The 25,102-nt window shown below is 33.8% G+C and overlaps 1 protein-coding gene across 11 annotated transcripts in view; it reads right to left on the minus strand.

The window, feature by feature from the left end:
• The window catches only part of LOC118192223 (multiple PDZ domain protein-like), a 1,451,385-nt gene that overhangs the window by 133,796 nt on the left and 1,292,487 nt on the right, over positions 1-25,102 (minus strand). For all 11 annotated transcript variants that reach the window (XM_085818535.1, XM_085818539.1, XM_085818542.1 and 8 more), the window contains one exon: positions 4,494-4,690. In XM_085818535.1, the coding sequence (XP_085674661.1) occupies positions 4,494-4,690 (197 nt within the window). The remainder of the gene's footprint in view (positions 1-4,493; positions 4,691-25,102) is intronic.

The raw sequence follows: 25,102 nt of genomic DNA on the forward strand, positions 1-25,102 counted from the left end.
AAATGTCTTCTTCAAAACTTCCTTTTCCTTTAAAAATTTAAAAAGGGAGGGGGCTTGACTTCAGCTATTTTGCAGGCGGATGCAGATAACCTTGTGCCGCAGCTGAGTATGTATTTCAAGAATTAAATGTTAAGACAGCTTATAAGTTAAAAATACATTAATTTCATAGTAGTAAACTTTTTTGAAAGATAAAAAATAAAAATTATGCCTCATTAAATTTTCTGTCTAACTTTTTAAATTAGAGTAGACTCACAATTGACCATCCTGCATAGACAGGAAAGAAGCAACTGGAAGCTTGTTCAATGACTAAAACATGCTTCTTCCTTTCTACTTTTTTCCCAACATAGATGATAATAATAATAATAATAATAATATATATACCATACCTGCTTCAAGTATGAAGTATCTTAAAATAAAATATAAGAATGAAATATCTCAAAATTGGACAGCTTCTTATCATAATATGAAATACATAAGTTCAGCATTGCTGAGAAAGCACAAAGATAGCTTTGTAGTACAGTACAAAGTCTTTAATACGGACTCGTTGGGACTTCGGCGATTCCGGATTAGAGGTTTTTCCAGATTATAGATAATCAATTTAAATCTGGTAAGATGGCATGCAGAAATTATAAAATTAAAAATATGAAACCATAATTTATGAAATAAAGAGCAATTATGATCTAAAGGGTATCAAAATTTACAAAAAAATAGCTTAATATTTATTTGTTTACTTTACTAAACATTTCTTTCAACGTACGCATGCATAAAGCATACACTACGAAATTAGAAAATTGCAGCCAGAAAACTATTGATGTGTATTCGTGATATTTATAATGAGGAGGAATTTGATTTAAATCATATGAAACTGGGAGTACATTGAGATGAAATACTACATTTAGTAAGGAATTATAAGCCAAATAAAATAAAAACATCTGCCCTGAAGATGAGGATAGTGCTGACAGATCCACCTCCAGTTCATTGCGTGCCGTTCCCACCCGCCCACCCACCGAGCAGCGTGAAATTGATAAACAGATTTCGGAATGGTTAGAGAAACAAAGGATATGCCTTTATCCATTTTTTGCAGAAATTCCACTTTTTGTTTGATGGACATCAAAACATGCTTTTGCTTTGTAGATTCTTTGGCAGCTCCAGAATCGGAATCTCATTTTGACATAATCGAAAGTTCAAGCTTACTTTTTATAAAATTGCCAAGATTAAGGAACAACGCAGTCTGCAACATTAACTGAAATAGATAATTAAATAATTTTAGCCTAGCTTATACCGTCTGTTATACATTAAACGTGCATTTGTAAACGTATTATGCACATGCGTAAAGGTATTATGTGCATGCGTAAATGCTACGCATGCGCAGAAAGTTTGTAGCTTTGAGGTCCGGATTATAGATCATTCTAGATTTTGGATGTCCGGATTAAAGACTTTGTATTGTATAAAATACTGTCTGAAGATCCAGAAAAATCTATAAAATAGAAATGAACTTGAACAGTCAGTTGATGGAAAGAAGAGATTAAAATAGCCAGAGGGAGGCTTCATTAAATGCAAGTATCTAACAGACTCTTGCAAGACTTGCAAAGTAGCTCCCTGCTTAACTGCTTCTTTTAAACAGCATTTTAACATTTTTAACTGAGTAAATGAGAATAGAGAACTCAAGGAAAATGTTTTCTTTGCAAGTTTACCTGTGCTTTCATTTCTAAGAAAATCACAATGGCAAAGGAATCCACTAAAGAACTAACATAGCAGAAATTACCAATGCTAATTATGTGAAGTATTTCATGAAGTTACTTAATAGTTTAATAGCTTTTCATTTAAACAAAAACATACATGTTACCTTTTTTGTTAATTTTTTTTAATTCTGCCTTGTATGAAATATAAGCTCATACATTTTAAGTCAAGACAATTCCCCACCCCCACCCCTGGAAGAAACTACACATAAAAAATAAATAAATAAATAAAATAAAATAAAAAAATCTCACTTTGATTTTATTACAAATTTTAATTAATTCAAATATGAAAATAAGATCAGATTAGTGAAAGCAAACTGTTTGTCGATTTAATAATCAAGTGCATGAACAAAATGCAAAATTAAAAAATCTAGTTTCTACCAGGAATTTTTCTGATTCCTGTGCTTAACTTTTCACTAATCAAAAGTTCTTTCTTTAAAGTAGAAAAAACGTGAGCTCATGAGAAAAATTAGCATGCAGATTTAAACTGGATTTCGGAACTCTTCTGAAAGTGGACGACCGTGGCCATGTGCCCTTATGTAAATCAGGCCTTGGGATTAGATAAACAAATTGCAATTAAAAAAAAATCAAAGCAATTCTTGTATGTTATAAACCAGATTTTAAAAATATGTAGATATGTTGTATATAAATATAGCTAACACTCAAACCTCTTCTCTAAGAAGCTGGTCCCTGTAAGTTACCATTACAGTTAACTCCAAATTATATGGGGGTTAATTAACCAGGTCTGAAATAGGGCCCTGTGTAACTAAGAGTGTGAAACAAAACTATTTGCAGAAAGTGCACAAAGGGAAATATATATATGCAGAGAAAAGAAATTAATATTAAGAAAGAAATAATTGTTTGAAAATATGCAGCAGAGATTAGCAGATGATGTCATAACATTTGACAGTTGTTTATAGAGTGAATTTAACTGTATGTAAGCCAGAATATATAAGTACTGTAAAATGAAGAAACCTCTAATTGAGATTTATTAATGCGATTTTGAATTTTGAACTTAATGGCATTATTCAGTTTCTCTTGTGAATAGTATTGCTTCTATTTTATAGCTGTCTTCATTTCTAAATAAGTTTATTCTTACCTTATTTACAGTGCATTCTTTCTGTTTTGACTACTGATTTAATTTACATAATTAAAGGAATTTATTCTAAGGATTAAATATGGCAGGAAAATACAGAAAAATTATTAGCAGTATTTTTCGGTTAATTATAAAATGGGTTATTTTCCATTCTTGTGTTATCAGCTGCCCTCAGATTAAATAAAATTTTAAGTTGACTGTAGACACTATTTCAAATATTCCTCTGGAAAACTGAGAGTTAACTGTATTTCTCAGAATATATATAACACTGAACATAACCATCTTCAGAGAAGATCATGTGGAACTGAATCTGGATGGTTGTTCCAGAAACAATATTTTTGAAATGCTTAAAAAGCTCGTCATCCCCCACCAAAATTTTAGTTCTGGTTTAGCAAAACCATACCAAATGTAACAACTTCTTTCCGAAATGCAAACTCAAAAGCTCTAAAGCTTACAACAAGCAGTGCTCTTATTTAATCTTACATTATTTTCTAGATCAAATAATATGCAGCTTTTGAGCACATTGTACTTTTCTCTTTCTTAATATTGGCCATTTAAAGCACTCGAATGAGAAAAATCAGGTTTTCTATATTTATTACCCATTTTACACTGTAAATCTGATGCAAATAAAAATTATACATCATACATTTAAAGATATTTTGCACTGAATACCAAAAAATAAAATCTAGAAATCTTTTAATTATAAAGAAAGTAAATCAGGTGCCATGCCAATGGATACAAGCTGAATCTGTGACTCTAAATAATTGTGTACTTCAGAAACTGCACATAGTGAACCAGTGGCAATATGAGATGCTTTATACTCCTATTTTGGAATGAAAATGATAGTTATCATATTGTTAGCTTGTCTTGTTAGCTAGCCATAAATTCATAGCTGCTCAGGTAAAATTCGCTTTAAAAGATATTCACAGGCTAATCTTATTGAAATAGAAACATGCCAGTGTAAAATTAAGCAAATGAACAATCTAGTTTGACGTAGATTTAGAATAAAACTCTATTGATTTTAAGGATGATCATACACTTGTTCCTCTTCTGCAGGAGAAGAGAGGGAGAATTTTTTCTCTAACAAAGAATTTTCATTCTGAAGAAGAGGAACTTTTTATCTGATAATATACAAAATCAACAGTTTTAGTTTAAATCTATACTTAACTAATGTTGCCTTATTTGCACAATTTTAAAAGTTCACAGATATAATAACAGATACAGAAGATGATATATATGAGGAGATAATATATAAGAAGAGATGATTGTATTGATGCTGTGTATTGTATGATTAAAACCAACTTATAGTAATATTTTTACTTTTTTTAATGTGATAAATAAATAATAAAGGAACTTCCAGTGTAATGTACAGCTATTCCACAATTTAGCAATTGAACATATTTCACAACTTATGTAAATTTATTTTGAACCTACTTTTATTCTCTAAATGATATAAGAATTTTACATTTGTAAATAAGAAAACAAATTTGAAAATATTCAAAACGACACATGAAGAATGTTAAATATACTTAAGGGGAGAAATAATTCACAAACCTGAATGGATATGATATGATTAGCATAATACATAATTTATAATTATATAATTTTAATTAGAATGACTAGACATATTAATTGGTGTCACCATCTTATCACAATACCTCCAGAAGCTCATCTCCAATTTTGATACGTCCATCCTTGATTGCCATACCATTGGGATGCATTCCACAGACAAAGACACTCATTTTTGTGCGATCTTTATTGCCAGCTAAGCTAAGGCCTAATTTATTGGACCCCTTGACCATATCAACAAGAATTAGTTCTCCTTTCATGTCACCATACTTCTTTTGTATTTTTTCTGTAAATAAAAGACATTTCTTTGATTGAAATGGTATCATTTTCATTTATGCAAATGCTAAATTTATATTTTCCATTACATAATTAAAGACTTTCAACCCATATTTCATTTACGGCTTTAATCAAATGGTGCAAAGTCAACTTCGATTTGTATATTTTATGTTATAAAATAAAATAAAACATAAAATATACAAATCAAAATTTGCATAAATAACTTCATTCGTTTCAATATATAAAATCAAAGATACAATTCGATGTTTTTCATATGCATCCAAATAAATTTCAGTCAAAGAACAAGTTTCCAAATTTTGCTGTTTTTTTAAATATTATTGTCAGCTTTTATCTTAAAGATACGAAATACATTATTATGATATGGAAGTATTATTTCTATAAAAGGTACATATTTTACATGAATTAACATATCAGAACGATAAAAATTATGAACAAATGTACAGATTATGAATATAGAATTCGATACTTTTGCTTTCATATACATATAAAAATTACTATGATAAAAAGAGAATAATTTACATTCAAAATAATTAATCATATGATTCAAATAATTTAATATTAAAAATATGACCATTATAAATGTGAAATTCCTTCTTTCAAAAGAATTTCTTTCTCTTATAATATCTGTCTGTACTTCTCAATCTTGAACTTTTACAAGTTTTTTTTAGTGATTTCATTGTATGAGAAATAGCCATATTCTTCACAAGCAGCGATAATAAAGTTATTTTCTTTTCTGAAGACACTATAATATTTGAGGCACTTTACAATGTAGTCTGTTTTTCTTCCCCCTCCCTACTTTGACTAATTCTTTAGTTGTTGTTGCTGTCTAGTTTGTGGAAGACCTAATGAATTTTCATAGTTGTGCCAGTTGCTATTTGTCAGTTCTGAATATCAATGGAGACAGTTTCATTGATGGCCAGCTGCTTCGTGATGAATGCTTCGGTTTATTTGATTACAGCAAAGGATGCGAAGGCTATCTGCTTAAAAGTAGAGTAGGCTTTGAGGAAAATTTTCTAAGGGAAACTGTTATCCACGTTTCACTCACGAAAACATCAATGCAGCCAGCCCGTTTGCCTGGAATCAAACCCAGGCTGAATTACTAGAGTTCAACAATTTTACCACTGGGCAGCTGGTGGAGACAATAAGATGGAATCGGACGGCAGACTGATGCAATTTTAGTATCCTAACTCACACTACAGTGACAATACAAACATCCAAATCTTAGTTGGAATTTACAATCCAGTTCACCAAAAAGCTGAGCCTATAATTATTAGAGTTTAAATTCAGCCAGAGCCTGCCTTTCAGTACTTTTCAATTTTTGAGAGAAATTATACTTCAGCCCGAAGTAGTCCGCAAAATTAGCTTGAATATTTTAATTAGTTTTTAAAAATTTAAATGAATTTATTAATATTTATGTTTTTATATTTTATTTACTCTTTCTGGGATGGCTTTGCATAAGGCTCCAGTACTTTAATTTTAGAAATTAAGATCTGATTATATTACTTAATACATTTCAGTCAAGTGTATTAAATGCTAAGAAGGCAATGATTTTGAATAAAGAGTTAAATTTCATGACTGGGTTCTTTTTTAATTTTAATTCATTTAATTAATTTTTAATGAAAACGTCATTAAAATATACCAAAAATTTGATGTGTACACCCCATGACTTCCTTGTACGGAATATTATACGCACTTTTTCCTGCCTTTCATTTAAAGTTATTTCGTCAAATTTCATGAGAGATACATTTCTCATTTAATTAATTCAGTTCTCACTTCGCGACAAGGCAAAAATACATATAAACTCAAAATATCTATATTAAAAATTGAAAGATATAGAAAAACATACAACACCAAATACAGTTAAAACGATCAAAAAAAAATTCTTTTTTACCATTAAAAAAATTACAATTTCTACACAAAAACAAGCAATGAGATACATTCCGCAAGAGAGGAAGAGGGAAAATGGGGTCACGTGTTTAAGAACAACATCCACATGTGCTATGTTTACAATGAAGTCAATAGCAGATATTCCGCTGAAATTAATTGATTTTTCGAATTTAGAAATTTATGGCTATTGCAAGAAATTAAAAAATATGCTTGGAAATGATTTCTCTTTTCTTGAAGTCAACAAATAGGGTCTTTTATTATTCAAGGAAAAACATGTGAACAATATTTGTTTCAAAGTAATGCCGGATATCACGTGTTTAGGCCAAAATGAAGAAATCAATTATGAAACATCTGTGCAAGTTTCTGCAGAAAACGAGGTAAGATTTATAAATTTTTCTTATGCGTGAGGCTTACCAGCATTAATAAAGTTGAGAAAGTTGAAAAATTCCAAAAATATATCTTTTGCATAAAGTATTTTAAGAAACTTCCTTTTGTCCGAAAAGTTCGTTCCCCCTCCCCCCATCACTCTTAAAACAACCCACGTTGCTTATCGACTTTGACCTTGGCTCAACGAGCGCATTCCCCTCCCCCCTTTTGCACCGAAAGTGTACTCACCCCACCCCCTTCACTTTTTCGGAATCGGATCGTCCATGCCCAACACCTGCTTGAACAAGTTCCGCGACGGAGGAATACGACGCCAAGTTGGCTTTCGCCAAATGTACTGACGTTCTGATGAGACGAGAGATAGAAGAGGTGAGTGCGAGATAGAAAACTGAGAAGAGAACGTGTTATTAGTGCCGTAAAAAAATTTGGAAATACTTGTACAAGTTGATGGACAAGGGAGAGAAACTCTAGAACCCTAGAACTGGAATATTCTTTTCATTTTTTGACAAAGGGTCTTCCGAGTCTTGATTATTATAACTGTGATCCCACCCTCGAAGTCGAGTTTTGCAGTGCTAAGAACCAGCTTGGATTCCTCAATAAATTTCACAAGTTCTTCGAAATTTTCCACACTGGTAATACAGTTATCCACGTAAAAGGATTCCAACAGCTTGGTGGGTGTTTTTTCAAAACGGTGAGGAGCATTTTGTAAATGTAATCGAATGGTTACTTCCAAAAGTTACGGGGAACATGAAAGTCCGAACACAACCTGTCTATGCTAGAAAACTTTAGGTTTGGCAGAATCACCCCCGTCCCACCATAAAAACTTTAGATATGATCGATCACTCACTTAGTCCAATTTGTAGGAAGGCTCTACAAATGTCCGCAACAAAGCCTATTTTCTTTAATCTAAATCGATTCATGATGGCGGAAATGAGCTCAACGGTGCTGAGGGCCCATTTCCAGGCAGTCGCTGATAGAAGGTGAGTTCTTTTCTCTGGCCGATCCATCAAAAACCGTTCTCACCATTGTAGTCAAATTTTCTTTCACTACAGCCCTGTGAGGTAAGAAGTGTTCACTTTCTTCGTTACAGGAATTCTTAACTTCTTCAAAAACGCCTTCTTAAAGCCACTCTAAACACTTCTTCGTATGCTTCGAAGTTTCCATTTCTCTTCAGTGATTCAACGCAACTCTTTAGCCTTCCTTCTGCAACATTTTTATAAGTGGGCAAAAGAGGATGGCCTTGTATCCACGGGAGACTTACAACGTACCTTCCATCGACATCTAATTTTACACTTCTGTTAAAATGTTCTTCAGCTGCCATCTCAAGCTCTTGTCGACTTCCCTTCTATCTAGGGTCCAAAATTCCAAGTGTATCAAGTCGCCATAAGTCTGAAATTTTTGCAACGTTTACATGACGCTATTCGTGCTATCTGACGCTATTCGTGCTATCTGAAGTTTCGATCGTATCAGTCTTGTCCATTAGTGTGCTTCCAAGCCGCGTTTCCATCAAGACTAGACCTGAGTCTAGCTGTTTTATGTTTCCGGTATACAGTTTACCTGCGACATCAGCCCTACGAGTCCATGAATCTCGTCAGGAGAGAATTGATACAACAGATCTACTTTATCATTCAAATCAGACAGGAAAATTTTATATTTCTTAATTTCATTATTAACTTACCACGCGGTATTTTTAGGACTTCGGAACAAATTTTTTCTTGATTTAACACCTCGGAATTACATCGATAATTATCCGAAAAATCACTAAGGCGAATCAAATATCTCTTATGCGTTTCCGTGGTTTCTATACCGCTGAACAAACTATGTGTTAAAATTTCTTCATCAATACATTCATATCCCATTTCCATTATTGCAAAATTTGACAAGTAAGATTTACTGCTGCCTGAGTCAATTAGTACCCTTATGTATTTCGTTTTATTCTTATTCCTATGACGAACAATAAGTGTTTACAGGAGAACTTTATGAGTAGCTGTTTTGTTAGATAGAGCGGAGTCGTTACTTTTGATTGGTTTCTCCTCAACCTGGAGCGATCAGTTCGAATTTTCGGGATTACATTTTTCAGTACACATTAATTTAAATAACCCTTACCGCAAATCTCACACGGTGGTACTTTCCTTTTACAAAATCGAGAAATATGCTTTCTTACTGCTAAACATCTGAAACATGCGCCCCTTCTTAACAACATTTGCTTTTTCTCTTCATAAGGCAAATTATCAGCATACCTACAGTGGCTTTGTTACAAAATGTGTGCTTTGTGTCATATGTGCTTTGTTACAAAATACACAAGTTTCCTTTTTAATATCCGAAGAGTTACATAACTCTGCAGCTGTCGGAATAAATCTTTCCCGTCGTGATGACGCGGGTGAAATAATTTTGCTTTCGGTTTCACAGTTAAATCCGGTCCGTGCTAGACGCACTTTCTCTTCGCTTTCAATCTAGTGACATAAAAATTTCACCAGGTTATCAAACTTATCAACAGTTTCTTCTTTAGATGTTAGGGATATGGAATTTAAATTTCTTTCCCAAACTCTCAGTATGTCGACAGGCAAACAAGATTCAATCAACGGATGCAACATTGAAAAATAATTTGCGCTGGAAACACCTTATATATTTAAAGACCTTAAATAAGTTTCAATCTTATCGTAAAGTTTAAAAAGAGGCATTTTAGGGCCTTTACCGATTGTGTTATTCATCATCAATGAAAGAACGTTTCTAATATACACTTCGATTAACATGCCAGTTCGGCCAAATCTCGCCTTTAAACATTGTATTACGTTTTCATAACTATCAGCTGTGGTCGGAAATGATTCAACAAGTTCTCGCGCTCTTGAACCCTTTAATGTAGCTTGTAATAAATACTGTAATAAATATTTATCCTCCTTCGCGATTTCATTATCGTTGTGTACCTTCTCAAATTGTGCGCAAAATGACAACCATTCTTTGATATCACCGCCGAACAACTTAAATTCTATTTTAGGAAGCTTAAACTTCCGTTTCGATGAATCATTAACTATTTAAGAATTAAATAGATTTGTATCAGTAACAGTAGAGTTTTGGTTTGACAAGTGAATCCGTTTTTTCGCTCTAAATTTCCACAACAGAATTCTTTCGCGATATTCTTCTGTAGTTTGAATCTCTTCCTCAAATTCTTCTGGTTTCAAAGTACTTTCGATTTCAGAATCAGCTATCTTAATGGATTCAAACTTATCTTTCAAGAGTTCTAAGTCTTCTTCTAACAAGTTTCTATCAACAGAAGACTTATCTAGTTCATATTCTATTTTCTTAAGAATTCTGGTAATGGACGTTCTCAAATCTCCTCTCTTTTTCTTACGTTTATTAGTATCTTCTACTGACATGTTTACTGAATCAAACATATAACATATAAAATCTTAAAGAATTCAATAAGTGCCTTTCAAATTCAAAATACATGAATTCATTAATATCAATCTTCGATTAATTCGCTTTCATCCCGGCAGGGATGCCAAATGAATACTTCGTCAATTCAATAGACACTATTAATCAATGCGTAAAGCATTCTAACAGTAGGTAAGGCAAATAGCACTGACTTGAATCATCGGGTTCTTCATTCAGGTATATCCAAAAAATACGCACAGGTTCAGCTTTTTAAAACTTTAATCTGTACACAAGTTATAAAAGAGAGTTTATTACAAGAGATCAAAAACTACGCATCCGTTTCCTAAGACATTCATTAACAAAACTAAACTAAAAATATAACATTGATTACATCATAAAATTGTTGAGCGCGCGGTAGAAAACTTACGTAATCAGTTCCAATCGTTATGCGCGCATAGGCGGAAGTATCACGTATCCCAATAACTGGATTTCTATTCAAAGAAATTGAATGACGAAATCTTACAGCACCTACGATCGTAAACTCTAGGGAACTTTCTTTTCAGTGAAACATTTCAGGTATATACTAGAAGGTAGAGAATTTGTAATTGTAACTGATCACAAGTTATTGGCCTTCGCCTTTAAAGAAAAAAATAAGAAAGCATCCCCGAGACAACTGCGTCAACTACAATACATTTCGCAGTTCACCACAGATATTCGGCATATTAGTGGACAAGAAAACGTGGTTGCGGACACTATCACGGATCTCTGTTATTGATTATGTAAAATTGCCGTAAAACAAAGTACTGATCCAGAACTGAAAGATCTAATGGAAAGTGACATGACACTTAAATTAGCTAGTCCTACTTCCCTCTTCAAAAGTTTTATGGTGTGATACCTTAACAAAAGAAGATTCGGTCTTATATTCCAGCTAGTTTCAGGAGAAAAATTTTTGATCACATTCATGGATTTCACACCCTGCCATTAAGACTGCTAGTTTCGTGTGGCCTGGAATGAAAAAACAAACAAAAGATTGGGCTCCAAGTATATATCAGATGCCAAAAATGCAAAGTTACTAGGCACACCAACTCTAAATTTGCGAAATATCCAGAACCAGATACCCGTTTCATTGTAGTGCCCATCGATCTCATTGGCCCATTACCCCCTTCAAATCTTAATGACCCATTACCCCCCATATTGTTTAACTTGCATCGAAGATTTACTGGCTGCATGTAAGTCATCCCATTACCACAGATCACTGCAGAAGTTGTAAGCAAAGCCTTTTATGAGCATTGGATTTACAGATTTGGCGTCCCATATAAAATTATTAAGAATCAAGGAACATAGTTTCAATCACAGTTGTTCAGGTGTTTGGCTTTGATATGTGAGGCTAAAGTCCTTCACACTATAGCGTGCCACCCCCAAGCAATGGAAAAGTTGAGAGGGTTCATAAAACGTTGAAGAATGATATAAAAATGCATAACAATGCTTAGTGGAATGAAACACTACCAACAGTTCTTTTGAGTCTTAGATCTGCTTCACGATGTGACACAAATCACTCGATTGCCCAAATGGTATATGCAACAAGCATTAAATTATCTGGTGAATTTTTTTATTCACCCAATTTCAAAGTTGACCCTGCTACCTTTGTGGGTAAGCTGCTAAATTACAAGGATAACTTAAAGCCGATCAAAACACGTTGTGCTACTTATTAGAAAGTTTTTGTCCACAAAGATTTAAAATCATGCTCTTATATTTTTGTGAGAATAGACAAAGTGAAAAAGGCCACTTTAAATAACTTATACGGGACCATTTCAAGTATCTGACAGAAATGAGAAATATTTTTCTGTGATCTTAAAGGCAAAACAGTCAATATTTCTGTTGACAAAGAACGCATACATGCTAGCTACTGATTCTGATGCTGTAACTGACAAAGCGATTGTGGAAACTAACCAACATTCAAGCGAAAAGTTTTTCACAAGCTATGGACGACAGCGAAACTCTTACAGCCAAGACCCTTTCCGGTAGACAAGTAAAATTGCCCGTCCGATTTCGAGATTGAAATTAATATTACAACTGTCTCTCCGTTCCTCACCATGAATACTTAGTGCCGTAACTTAGTTACTGGTGAGGGAGTAATGTTGGAAACACGGTAATAGTTAAGGTAAGTACCGCTAGATGACAGGTTGTAGTAATAAATTTTAAATATCAATTATATTTTTACTTCACGCTTTCAGAAGCTAATTATTTTTAAAGTTTTTTTTTTTTTTTTTTTTTTCCTAATAAAGAATTAGAACTGGTCTCACAAGTCTGTTTGTTGTTTGCTTACATTCTGTTTTTAAAGTACTGGAGTATACTAGTTTATTTAAAAGACACGCAATATACCCACTCTTTATTCGGCTCCGTGAGCTCAGTTTTTTTTAATTCTATTTTATTCTTGTATGTTGGTAAATTGTATATTTTTTGCATTAAAATTGATTGAACTATATTGTTCTTATTTTCAGGTTAAGGTTTTTATGCCTTTAGTTAATCTGCATGCAATAGTCATAGAATTAACAACAATTTACGAGTTAACAATTAAAGTTAATAAGCCTAATTTTTTTACCATAGCAGCCATATTTGTTTACATTCGAAATTTAGCAGAATAGTGATGCACCTTCAGCGTCTTTTTGCCGAATACTTTTAGTTTTGAGCACTAAAAAATCAATTCGGCTCGCTGGCCAAATTGTTTCTTTTTGCGTTAGCCCAAAGGGGCAATTTTCCCAGAAGGGCTATTAATTTCGTTTTGGCATTTTGCATCGATTCACTTCTGAAATTAAAATACTTGAAAATAAAATGATCATGTGATCTCTGGCGATCATGGGTTTGCAATCGTCTGATATCTTTTTTCCGGCAAGCCTTGCAATAAATGTTTATGCAAACAAACATTTAGAATTCGGAATGTGACGGATATTTTTTGCTTACTAGGTAAGTTCATTCTTTATTTTTTTTCTCGGATTACCTGATTTTAATATTTGGATTTTATTTCAGTCTAATATGTTCATGTATAAGATGTGTTGTGAATAAAAATAAGAAAAACTTGGACAACATGGTCTTCATGCGAGAATCATGTTTATTCTTTTAGTGTGCTATATTATTATTATTATTATTTGTGATTGCTGTTGAATTAAATTTTATGGTTTAAGTGCGAAGAACCTGATATTTAATAAATAAAGGTAACAAAAAAAAAAAAAAAGTTAAAAAAAGCGCCTTTAGGCGTAATATACAATCCGAAAGTTTTCAGGTTTTTTACTCTTTTTTTTTTTTTTTTTTTTACAAAACTTATTTTCACCAATTTAAAAATGCCAAAATATGAATCTCTGCGTCATTTAAAACATATTTTAATTGAAAGTATAGGTTTACGACCAATGACTTAAATAAAAGCCTTGTAGGGAATTGGTTTACACGATGATTGTATATTTTTGTATATAACTAGTAACCCTCCTATAACACGGTAGATAGGTTCCTAGAAAATGGCGTGTTGTGTGAAACCGTGTTGTACGAGACTCACAGCCAGTACAAAAAAGGATTTACGTTCCGAAAACTTATTAAAACCAACTATTTATTTTTATTCTACGTAAAAAACTTTAATTTTTATTAAAAATATAAATATATGTACGACACAAAACAGAAATATTTTAATTCAACGCAACTTTAATTTAATTAATTTCTTTGTCGTTATTGGTCAATAAAATCAGGCGAGAACGTTTTTTCGGTGGAATGAGATCACTTTCAATTTCAGAATTTTTTTCTTCGTTTAAAGTTCTGGCACCTTCTTCCCTCTTTAAAAAATTTATAAATATTTTACTTTGCATACTAGTTTTTACCAGGTCATTGTAAATTTCTCGATATGGAGTTAGAAATATGGAGTTAATAGCTTTGCAGCTCCTTTTGAATTTTCAGCTTCTTTCAGCGGAAGGGTCCGCTTAATTTTTTTACTGTTAAATTATTAACTGTACAATCTTCATCAGTGTTAGTGTCCTCAGAATCGGTTTGATTTACAGCTTCGGATGACATTTCCATCAAATCTGCTTCATAAACATTTATTTCTTCTTCCACTAATAGCTCACCAGCGGCCGAGCGGTAAAGTCGCTGAACACTGGTAGTTCGGTCCGAATCCCGCGAACGGGCTGGCTGCATGGGCGTTTTCGTGGTTTTCCCCGTGTGTAACGTGTATACGAGCCAGTTTCTCTTAGAAAGTCCTCCACGAAGGCATCCCTCCCCTTAGGTAGATAGCCCTCGAGGCTTTGCCATAATCACACACACACACACTTCTTCCACTAATAAGTCTTCAACATCCTCAATAGCCATATCCAGAAACCTTCGCCTCCGATTGACTTAGCAAGTTCTAATATGCCACCAATTTCATTTTCCGACGATACAGGCACATTTTTAATTCCAACTGAAGAGGGCCATATCTTCTTCCAATACGAATGTAATGTTGATGTTTTCAGTTCTTTCAGCGACAACGAAATGATGTCGATACAGTGCTTGATTGAAAATTTCTTCCAAGCTTCTATTACATTAATTGATTTTGAATCGGTTACGTCTAAAATCCACTGTAATGCTCTTTTTATATAATAAGTTTTAAAGGTACCTTTATCCAATGGTTGGCGTAACGAAGTAGTGTTAGGTAGTAGGAAGAGTATTTTGACGTAGGTATGATTCAAATCTTGTGGGTGACATGGAGCATTATCTATCTCGAGTGCTTTGCCACAAACCACAGCATAGAAACTCTTTCCTCATTTGGATTAAATTACATTGCAAAATCAGATTCTGTGCTTCTTCTTCTTCTTCTTTTTCTTTTCTTTTTTTTTTTTTTTTTAATTTTTAATCAATTCGTTTAACTTTTTGTATATTTAAGATTCTTTATCTTCTTCACTATCACTCCTTTCACCGCTGGCCAGTGTTGTAAAATCATCCAATTTTTTATTTATCATTTCACGATCATCATTCTCGACTAATTCTTTAATTTATCATTCTTCTATATCTGAAAATACTTCGACACCTATTGCTTTTGCAATATAAACAATTTTCTTGCCTTCAATTTCAATCGATGGAAATCTCTTAAAATTGTTGGCCAATTCTGACCAGCACTAATGCCAACAAGAATTAATTGTTCCTGAAGTCATGGCGTTAGTATGTTGTGCTTTCCTCCGTCTAAGTACTTTATTTGCAGAAATGTAAACATGCCTGACATAACAGGTTTTGAATGTTTTTATGATTCCAATCCACTAGTTGGATTAAAAAAGTGAAGTTTCGTGGAAGGAATAAAACTTCTACATTTGGATGCAATATTGTGAGAACTTCAGTAAAGTTTCTGAAGTATTATCGAGAATTGGGAGAGCTTTACAGAGCCGTAGCTAGGGTTTTCAGCGCCCAGGGACAACTGAAGATTTCGCGCCCCCTACTGCTTGCTAAGGATGGAAAACATTTAATTCTAAAATGTCGTAACATCAGTTTGGCGCCCCTTGGATTCTGCGCCCGGGGACAGATGACCCCTCTCTAGCTACGCCCCTGGAGCTTTAAAGGCTCAAGGTTTTGCTAGTCTAAGTAATGTATGACTTGTTTAATGAATGAGTTTTCAAACAATCATTAAAGAGGACTATCGCAACGAGGCCGTTGCTCTGCAGCGCACCGCATATAATTGAAATTCTTGCGTTCGATAAATTAAATGGAGGCAATTAAGATAACGTGTATGAACAAAATAGCATTTTGCAAGTCTACGTTTTGCAAAGTTTACTGCATTCACAGGTCTTAAGTACTCGGCCCTAGGTGGCGTGGAAGAAGTAAAAAGCTGACGTAGATATTGAAAAGAAAGAAAGAAATGAAAAACCGCCTTAGAACATTAGAACAGATACCAAAATTGAATTAGACAGTTTTGCTAAATATAACATGATGTGTATTAGCAAATGGCGTTTTCAAAAATATTTTTAAAACATAAAATTTAATAAACACTTATATCTTTACTTCGAACGCAAAAATGTGGTAGTCTACCAAATGCGCGAAATTTAATTGAAGGTAGTCTTATCTATGTGCCAACTCCGCGATACCAACGAACAATAGCCAACTTTTCCATTCCCCACCTGAATATGGAGGTAGGAAGTAAGATGGAGTTGCCCTAAACAGGTTTCTCCCGTACCCTGCTCTGAAGCAACGGCGATCCCTACGTGGTGACCAAAACATTGAGTCGTTTACCATTAAGTTTGGGTTTTGACGCGATCGGATGTAAATATTTTGCAATTACGTCGTAAATATACATATAAATGTATATATTTTCTTTTTCTACAACACTTCAGAGTCCTAAGTATATGAAAACAACATATTTTTAAACAACATTTCATTCTGAACGGAATTAAATGCTATACTTTTCGCAGAACAGTTTTCTCAGATTGGTTTAATTTAAATTAAATATTTTTGCAAGTTTTCGTTAATTACATTAGAAAAAAAATTAAGGTAATTCGATTTTATTCGGTTAAGGTACAAAAATTAAGATCAAAGTTTATTGTATTATTAATAATAAAATTATGCATTATTTCTTTTCTATTTATAGAGCTTCTTCTTAATATACTTTCTTAAATATGACATGATTTTTTGGCTTCTGAGGCATCTTTTAAATCGAAAAATAAAAGTCAGTTTATAATTAATGCTCTATTCGGTTCATTTTAAATTAGAGAATTATTAGAAATTAGCGAAATACTGTAAATAGTACTAACTTTCTCTTAACATTTCTGAAAGGAAATAAAATAAGTTTTTTTTTTAAATATTATTTAAAACTTGTAACTGAGTTATTATAAAATGTAAGGGGAATAATTCTCTTAATTATACTTATCAGATTTTTTTTACCCTTCATTTCAACAATACATATTCAAAAACTCTTTATTACTTTCTTAAGTGCGCATCTCATAGCATTTGCTTTACAATACCTTTTAACAGATTGCTTTCCAGTATGAACAATTCTTGCATAAATAGTTTTATAACGTATTTGTCAACAGGATTTCAATTTATGTTTACAATTCAATATTAAGGTTATTTTATATTTAGATAACATTTATAATCATCATAAATTAGATACATTTAATAATTAGATTTCTTCACAGTAACTTTCACAGTTGATTATAAATGAAGAAATTCTTCATTTCAAATACATTTATAAATAATTTAATGAATATTTATGTATTTTGTCAAAGGCAGATACATGCTTTTTGCAAACACATGCATAAATACCCATACATATTTCCTATTTTTCATTTCCGGCATGTGCAAATCTTTAATTTCTGTGCATTCACTATATTTTTCGAGTAAAGTAATTTACACTAATTTAGCATACACCCGAAAGGTTTACATAAAAAATACATATGAATATAATTTGAATGACGGATTGCAGCATTTAACGGTAATTTTATTTTTAATTAACCCAAATAAGTAAAACATGTAAGCCCAAAGTGATTATTTTTCAGATATATAAAATTAAAACGATGAGTTTAAAATGAGCAGCAGTAAAGCCTCTCCTCTAAAAAAAATTTAAAAGGTATATGTTACAATAATATATAGATATATGTTACAATAATATATTGATAAAGGTACATGTTACAATAATAAAATAAAAGTAGCGAATATTCTATCAAGGGTATCGAAAGACGTATACAATTTTAAAGGTACCGTAAGGTATTTTTCATTCTTTAAGCATAACATTTTTGTTAAAATCTATATTTTTGTAGTTCACAGCTTAGAATTTTATAAAGCAAATTCATAATCAAAATCGCTGTTTTTAGTTATCGAAAAATAACCAAGATGTGATTTTTGCTAAAATGTCACTAAACTATACAAATTGCTATTATCCATCACACTATGAATGTTTCTTTCATGCGAAAGTGTCCCTTTTTCGATTTGTATGGAATTGTCGTGTGTCGAAATACTATCAGAACACTGTCAAGCGAACTTCTGAATGTAAACAAAGAACACCCCATCTGGTGACCGAAGCTTCAAAGCAGTGCTTCACTTCTAGTGCCGGTTGGCCACTCCTTCCTTTCTTACCTCCATGGAATATACAAGGGGAAGAGATATATTTTTTCATGGTTTTAGATACGTGCACTTAATTTACATGCTCTTAGAATTTCAATGATATTGTATATTAGTCCGCAGCAATAATTAATTTTATTTTTATTTTTTATTTTTGCAATTAAAATTTCTTAATTAAATTTAAATTTATATTAGCTTATACGAACAGAGACTATTTGTTATATATATATAATCAATCTATCAAATGTCGGATTTGAGAGAAGATACTAATATTAATTTATAGCACAGATTAAATTAGTTTTTTTGTTTAGATGAATATTGTTGTAATATGCCCAGCTGCGGTAAGATAGCTTTCCCGCAAAGCGGGTTTAGAGTTGTCAGAAATGGAAGGAAAGGAACGGTTGCCAGATTTGGCACAAAATCGCGCATTTGCCGACAAAACTATGTGATATGCCACAGACGGAGGGAGAACATTCTAGAACGAATTCATACCGATCTTCCCGAGAAAGTTCTCGAAGGTAGGTCAAAAACTATATATATGCTCCCTGTAATACCCTGCGATAAATACTCTACCTGCGGAGTAGCCGTCTTATCGTGAAGAGTATCTTGGAGAGTATAATGAGTTCAGAGATTTAGCTGGACAGCGATCGACCGAGTCGGAAGCTGTACTTTACTGCTTTGCTGTGAAGCTGTCTTCACCGTTGTAGCCTGATATCCTGAAGGCTGTGTTGTTGATTGTTTCAGCGTTTTTATCGTAGTTTTTCGACGGCTGTAACGGGTCTTTGGGAACTGTTCTGTGTAATACTGACGAATAAATTGTGTTTTGTTTCTTTATCAAGTGTTGTCATCAATCACTCCAAATCCACGAACCCGCAGAACGCAACAATATTAACAAATCTTCTTAGAGAGTAGAAAGTTTTAACTTTTGAATTTACGAGTTTAGGTAAATAAATATTCTAATTTAATTTTAAAATTCCTTTTGTTATTTATTTATTTAATTTTTATTTTTATTTATTTATTTATTTTTTGTTAAACGTTTCTAAATTTACACCAATATAATTGTAATGTATGTCTCATAAGGCTTTCTTTTTTGAATTATTGAAGTTAAACTTGGTTAACCTTCTTACAAATTCCACATTTTAACATGAGAAACATCTAAATATTTATTTTGTTTTCCAATTACTCTAACCGATATATTTAGACACATATTTAATTTATAACGAACAAATAATAGTTGATAAGTATTAGCATCTGTAGCATTTGCACAATTAATAAAATAATTTCGAACTCCCTTATATTTATAGATTGAGAATTTTAATTTTCTCCTCATCCATTTCTTTTTAAACCCAAGTCATATATTTGCGTTTATTGCATATATTGTTGTACTGTCAGTGTTTTCATGTATACAGAAATGGTATACTGCTGTATTGTATTCACGCCAATTTATATTTAAATGATAGTTTTTATAAGCTTTTTGAGTCATAGCTCTAGTTAACAGAAGATGAAGCAGATGGCCTTGGTACAGATTAATCTTTAATATGCAGCTAAATTCGAATCTAGTTTCAGGCTTCAATGAAATTATTTGTAAAGAGAGATGCTGTCTAAATCATGCTAATAATGTTTCTAAATGTTGTAATTTATGATACAGCGATACATACGATTTTATTACCACTTTTATAATTTTCATAAAATTTTTCAACAGTATTGGAATTAATAGCAAATACTCCTAAATTCCTAAAACTATAAATTTAAATGAGAATGGTTTAGATTGAATTTCCTTCTTCAATGATACTTTTATTTATATTCATAATGGCATGCAGATAAATTTAATGCATTTACCAAGCAAGTAAATCTATAATTCAGAAAATCACTTTTCCAATTACTTTGCAAAAATTCACTTTTGCATTTACCAGTATCGTAAAACCTATTTTCTTTAATATATTGTTCAACCCATAGCATCTCATTAGACTCATTTCAGGAGCTGTTCAGCCCACCAGCGACCAAGCAGTAGATTCTTAACACTTTTAGTTTGACACGGGCTTAAATTCCGGTAAACACGCTGACTGCATGACAGTTTTTGTGTTTTTATTCCTCACGTGTAACGTAGATATGAGCCAGCTTCCTTTAAAAATTCCTCTACAAAGGCATCCCTTACCACAGCCCTTACCTTCTTTCGTTTCGGCATGATCCAAATAATCAAACTTATTAAGATTTCCTTTTTCAGTACATACTTAATATGGCAATAATACATGTTTTCTGGATATAAAAACTTTTTGTATACATTGTTTTAATTTATCATTTAAAATACTAAATACTGTTGTGTGCGTAAGGGTTCGTAATGGACTGAATGCACACAGAACCAATGATAGCTTGATAAACTTAATTTTCACACAAGAAACACTTTACAGTTCTAGAATTTTCCGCAAAAGTACTGGTACAGCTCTTTTCAGTATGATAGAGCACAATCAGTAGTTACCGTTTTAAATTACTAAGAACGTTAAACAGAATGCAATGCAAAGTGCATGTAAATTTGGCGACAAAAATTAGTACCCAAAACCATCGCCAGCTTTGCGATATCTCGCCAATTAATACATATATTGTTACTGTTTTTTATTTTGCTATTTTTAGTAGAATTGCAGTTAAATTGTTTCATTTCCCTGTGCAATGCTGCGCACGACGAGTTTTAACAGAAAGCTACGCCGAAAAAGTAAAAAAAAAACAGGAGTACGCGCATTTAATATTTAATAAATAGGCATCTCGTAATTGTACACTTTTGCTTTCCAGAAACCTCGAGAAAATACCAGAATTTTCTCGTGCACGATTAAAAAACTTATAAAAGCCGGAGGAAAACATCTCAATTCAGTTGTTTACTTAGTTGTTGTTGATTGTAGCGAATTCGCGGTGAGATCGGATCAGCTTTCTCTGCTTTAAATTGTGTTCTGTTTAACTTTTAAGTGCTTTAAAATTACTGTGAGATATTGTGATATTGTACGAATATCTCTGAGTAAATTTCAGCATTTTGTTTTATTTCTTGGGATAAGAATAAATTTTATTAACATTTTACCGACTTGTGCATTCAAACCATTACGTACCCATACGCATGCAACACATTTTGGTGTCAGCGGTGGGATTTGAATGCCGATCACAAGAGAGATGGAAGGCAGTTGATAACTGCATTTACTGCATTACAAGAAAAGATGGAAGGGGCCGTCAACTCCGTTAAAGAAGCTCGTCAAGCTTCAGTTAAAGAAGAGATTAAACTATTAATGAAGAGATTACCTGTATAATAGAAACGAAATCTGAGTCTATGGAAGGTAAAATAGACGTGGTTGAAAATAAAATTTGGACAAATTGAAGAGAAAGTATCTTCTGTCAAGGAACAAAGAGAATGTTTCTGCCAGGGAATAACAAATCGATTACAGAGCTTCTTCTGTGAAAGAACAAATAACAGAGAGAGCTTCTGCCGTGGAACAACAAATTGATGACAGCGTTTCTGCAGTTGCCAAAGAAGTTGATACTTTAAAGAAATTCGTAGCGACGGCAGGGAGCAATTCCGATGGTTTTAAATTCTTACTCATGCCTGCTCGTGCCTCACTGAAGCTATCTACGTATGATGGGAATACCTCTTGGCAAGTTTATAAGACGCAATTTTTAATAGCGGCGGAAACGAAAGGATGGGATTCCCAAGCTAAGGCCTGTCAACTTCCCTCTTCTCTGAGAGCATACGCAGCAGATATTCTTCAAACGTTTCCAGAAAACCAGTGACTAGACGTCAAAGCTTTATCCTGCGCGTTAGAGCTATGCTTTGGCGAGAAATGTGTAAAAGATTATAGCAGGCTTTAATTGAAATCCCATGAAGAGAAGCCCGAGGAAACATTCCAGGAGCTCGTCAGGGATGGTGAAAAGCTGTCCCATCTCGCCTTTTCGGAGTGCCCGACAAAAACAAGAGAAATGCTGTCCCTGCAATACTTCATCGACGGCATCCGGGTTCCTGAAAGACAGAAAGCTCTGCAAATGGCGGATGTCAAGGACGTAAAAACCGCTCTAGTGTACGCGTGAAATTCGAGGCAGCCCAGCAAGCAACTTGTAGAGATCACTATCCAGTCAGAGCTGTACTATTCCACGAGCCAGTGAATCAATTGATGGCTCGTCTAGATGATTTATCCAGATAAGTCAGTGCTTGGATACGGAGTAGGAGTTGGAAGAAACTGACTGTAAAGTGTTGGAAATGTGGTGTTGAAGGCCACGTACGAAAGAACTGCAGAACACCCTGGGCACGAAAAATAAGACAGACTATTTAACCTGTCAACAAAATGCATTGAGACGGAATATTAATGACAAGAAACCGATCCTAAAGTGCTGGAACTGCGGTACTGAAGGCCACATACGAAGGAACTGAACACCCGACGGCACGGAAAATAAGACAGACAATTAAATGCTATGAAATGGAAAAGGAGTGACAAGAAAACAAAATGTTGAAACTGTGAAGCTGAAGGCCACGTACGAAGGAACTGCAGAGCACCCCACGGGACGGAAAATGAGACCATTTCCCAGCAACGACGCAGGAAACAAATTCATGACCATAGCGCGAAGCGGAGTTTGAACGATAGTTAAAAAGCCCATTTTAAAGTGCTCAAGATTTCTGCAGTGAGTGGCAACAGTAATGGACTATCCATCAATAGGCATATCGATGGAATTCCTTTCAATATGATCATTGACACAAGAGTTAATGTTACCATCATTTGGAAAGATTTAGCTCAACAATTTAAAGGTAAACTCATTTGGACGCCATACTGTGTTACCCTCCAGACTGCGTCTGGTGATAAAATCCACATAGATGGGAAATGAAACGTGAGCATCACGTTTGGAAGTGCTGCCTACTATCACACGGCAGATGTGACAGATATTACAGGTCCTTGCATGCTCGGATTGGACTTTTTAAGGAAATACAATTTTTCCTTGGACTTCAAAAACAACAAACTGTTTTCAGCATCTGAAGACATGACTATCCATCCTCAGAAGGGATCTTCACCTGGAAACGCCGACGTCTTATGTAAAAGACCCTGCTCAGAAAGCAGTCGAAATCATACTGGGGTTGAAGAGAAACGCCAGATTCCCGGCTGAAATCATACTGGGGTTGAAGAGAAACGCCAGATTCCCGGCTATTCCCCCATCTCAAATGCTCTTCGGTCATGACCTTCGTCTGCCTTGTGATCTTTTGTTTAGTCGCCCTCCGGATGCGCCTTCATCACCCGAGGAATACATCCAAGATCTCCAGGCCCGGTTTGAAGTGATGCACAATTTTGCACGAGAGCGAGTCAACTTGGCGACGGAGAAGGTGAAGACTCGATACGACACGAGAGCTACTGAACATCGATTCAAAGGAGACAAGGTGTGGTTCTGGAATCCGACTAGACGGAAAGGACTCTGTCTGAAACTACAGTCAACTTGGGATGGTCCGTACACAGTCCTAAACAGGCTGAACGACGTCGCGTTTCGGATCCGTAAGTCATCGAACTTTAAACCTAAATTCGTTCATTACGACAGATTAGCTCCTTACTATGGCCATAATAACTAGTGTTAGTAAATAGTAAAAGACCATGGTCCTTTATGTTTCTAAATTTGTATTTGATTTGTATTTAGTATTTGATTTAAGTTACTTATTGTAGTTATTGTTTATGTTGTTTGTTATTGTAATGTAATGTTTATTTTTGCATTGATGCCTTAGTTGTAAGTTTGGCTTCCTGTCCAGGGATTGTACTGCCCGGGACGTGCAGTCCTTGGGAAGGGAGCAGTGTTACAGTTTTTGTATTTAGTTTTGCTATTTTTTTTTTTAATTAGAATTGCAGTTTCATTTCCCCATGCAATGCTGCGCGCGACGAGTTTTAACAGAAAGCTATGCTGAATACAAGTAAAAATACAGGATCACGCGCATTTAACATTTAATAAATAGATATCTCGTAATTGTAATCTTTTGCTTTCCAGAAACCTCGAGAAAAGACCAGAATGTTCTCGTGAACGATTAAAAAACTTATAAAAGCCGGGGGAAAACATCTCAATTCAGTTGTTTACTTAGTTCTTGTTGTTGATTGCAGCGAATTCGCGGTGAGATGAGATTAGTTTTCTCTGCTTTGAATTGTGTTCTGTTTAACGTTTAAGTAGTTTAAAATATAACTACTGTGAGATATTGTGATACTGTACGAATATCTCTGAGTAAATTTCAGCATTTTGTTTTATTTCTTGAGATAAGAATAAGTTTTATTAACTTTTTACTGACTTGTGTATTCAATCCATTACGAACCCGTACACACGCAACAATATACATTTGTCGCTGTTTGGGAAATTTGTATTCACCCTTGCGTCTGCGCAGTATTGAAGAGATGAAACGCTCAACGCTATATAATTCCGCGGCAGAAGCCAAGAAATGTGTGAAGATTGTGTAGTTCCGATGTGCCTATCCGTGGTCTATGTTGTTCTGGTTATCCACGCGACCACTACCCGTGATTCTCTCCAGCGTAGTGTAGCGATGTGATATACAAAATCCTGACAGGGAATACAGCTGTTGAAGACTAGAATAGTAGATAAAATCTAGCATAGTAGCTTTTTAGTACTACGAAGCCAAGTATATGTCGACCTAAATGAATTGCTAAATAGACTCTACTGACACAACGCAGCAATTTACACCAGTTAAGTTAATCAA

The sequence above is a fragment of the Stegodyphus dumicola genome, chromosome 6, assembly GCF_044657685.1.
Source record: "Stegodyphus dumicola isolate Sdum_Otavi_A_Nest chromosome 6, ASM4465768v1".
NCBI lineage: Eukaryota > Metazoa > Arthropoda > Arachnida > Araneae > Eresidae > Stegodyphus > Stegodyphus dumicola.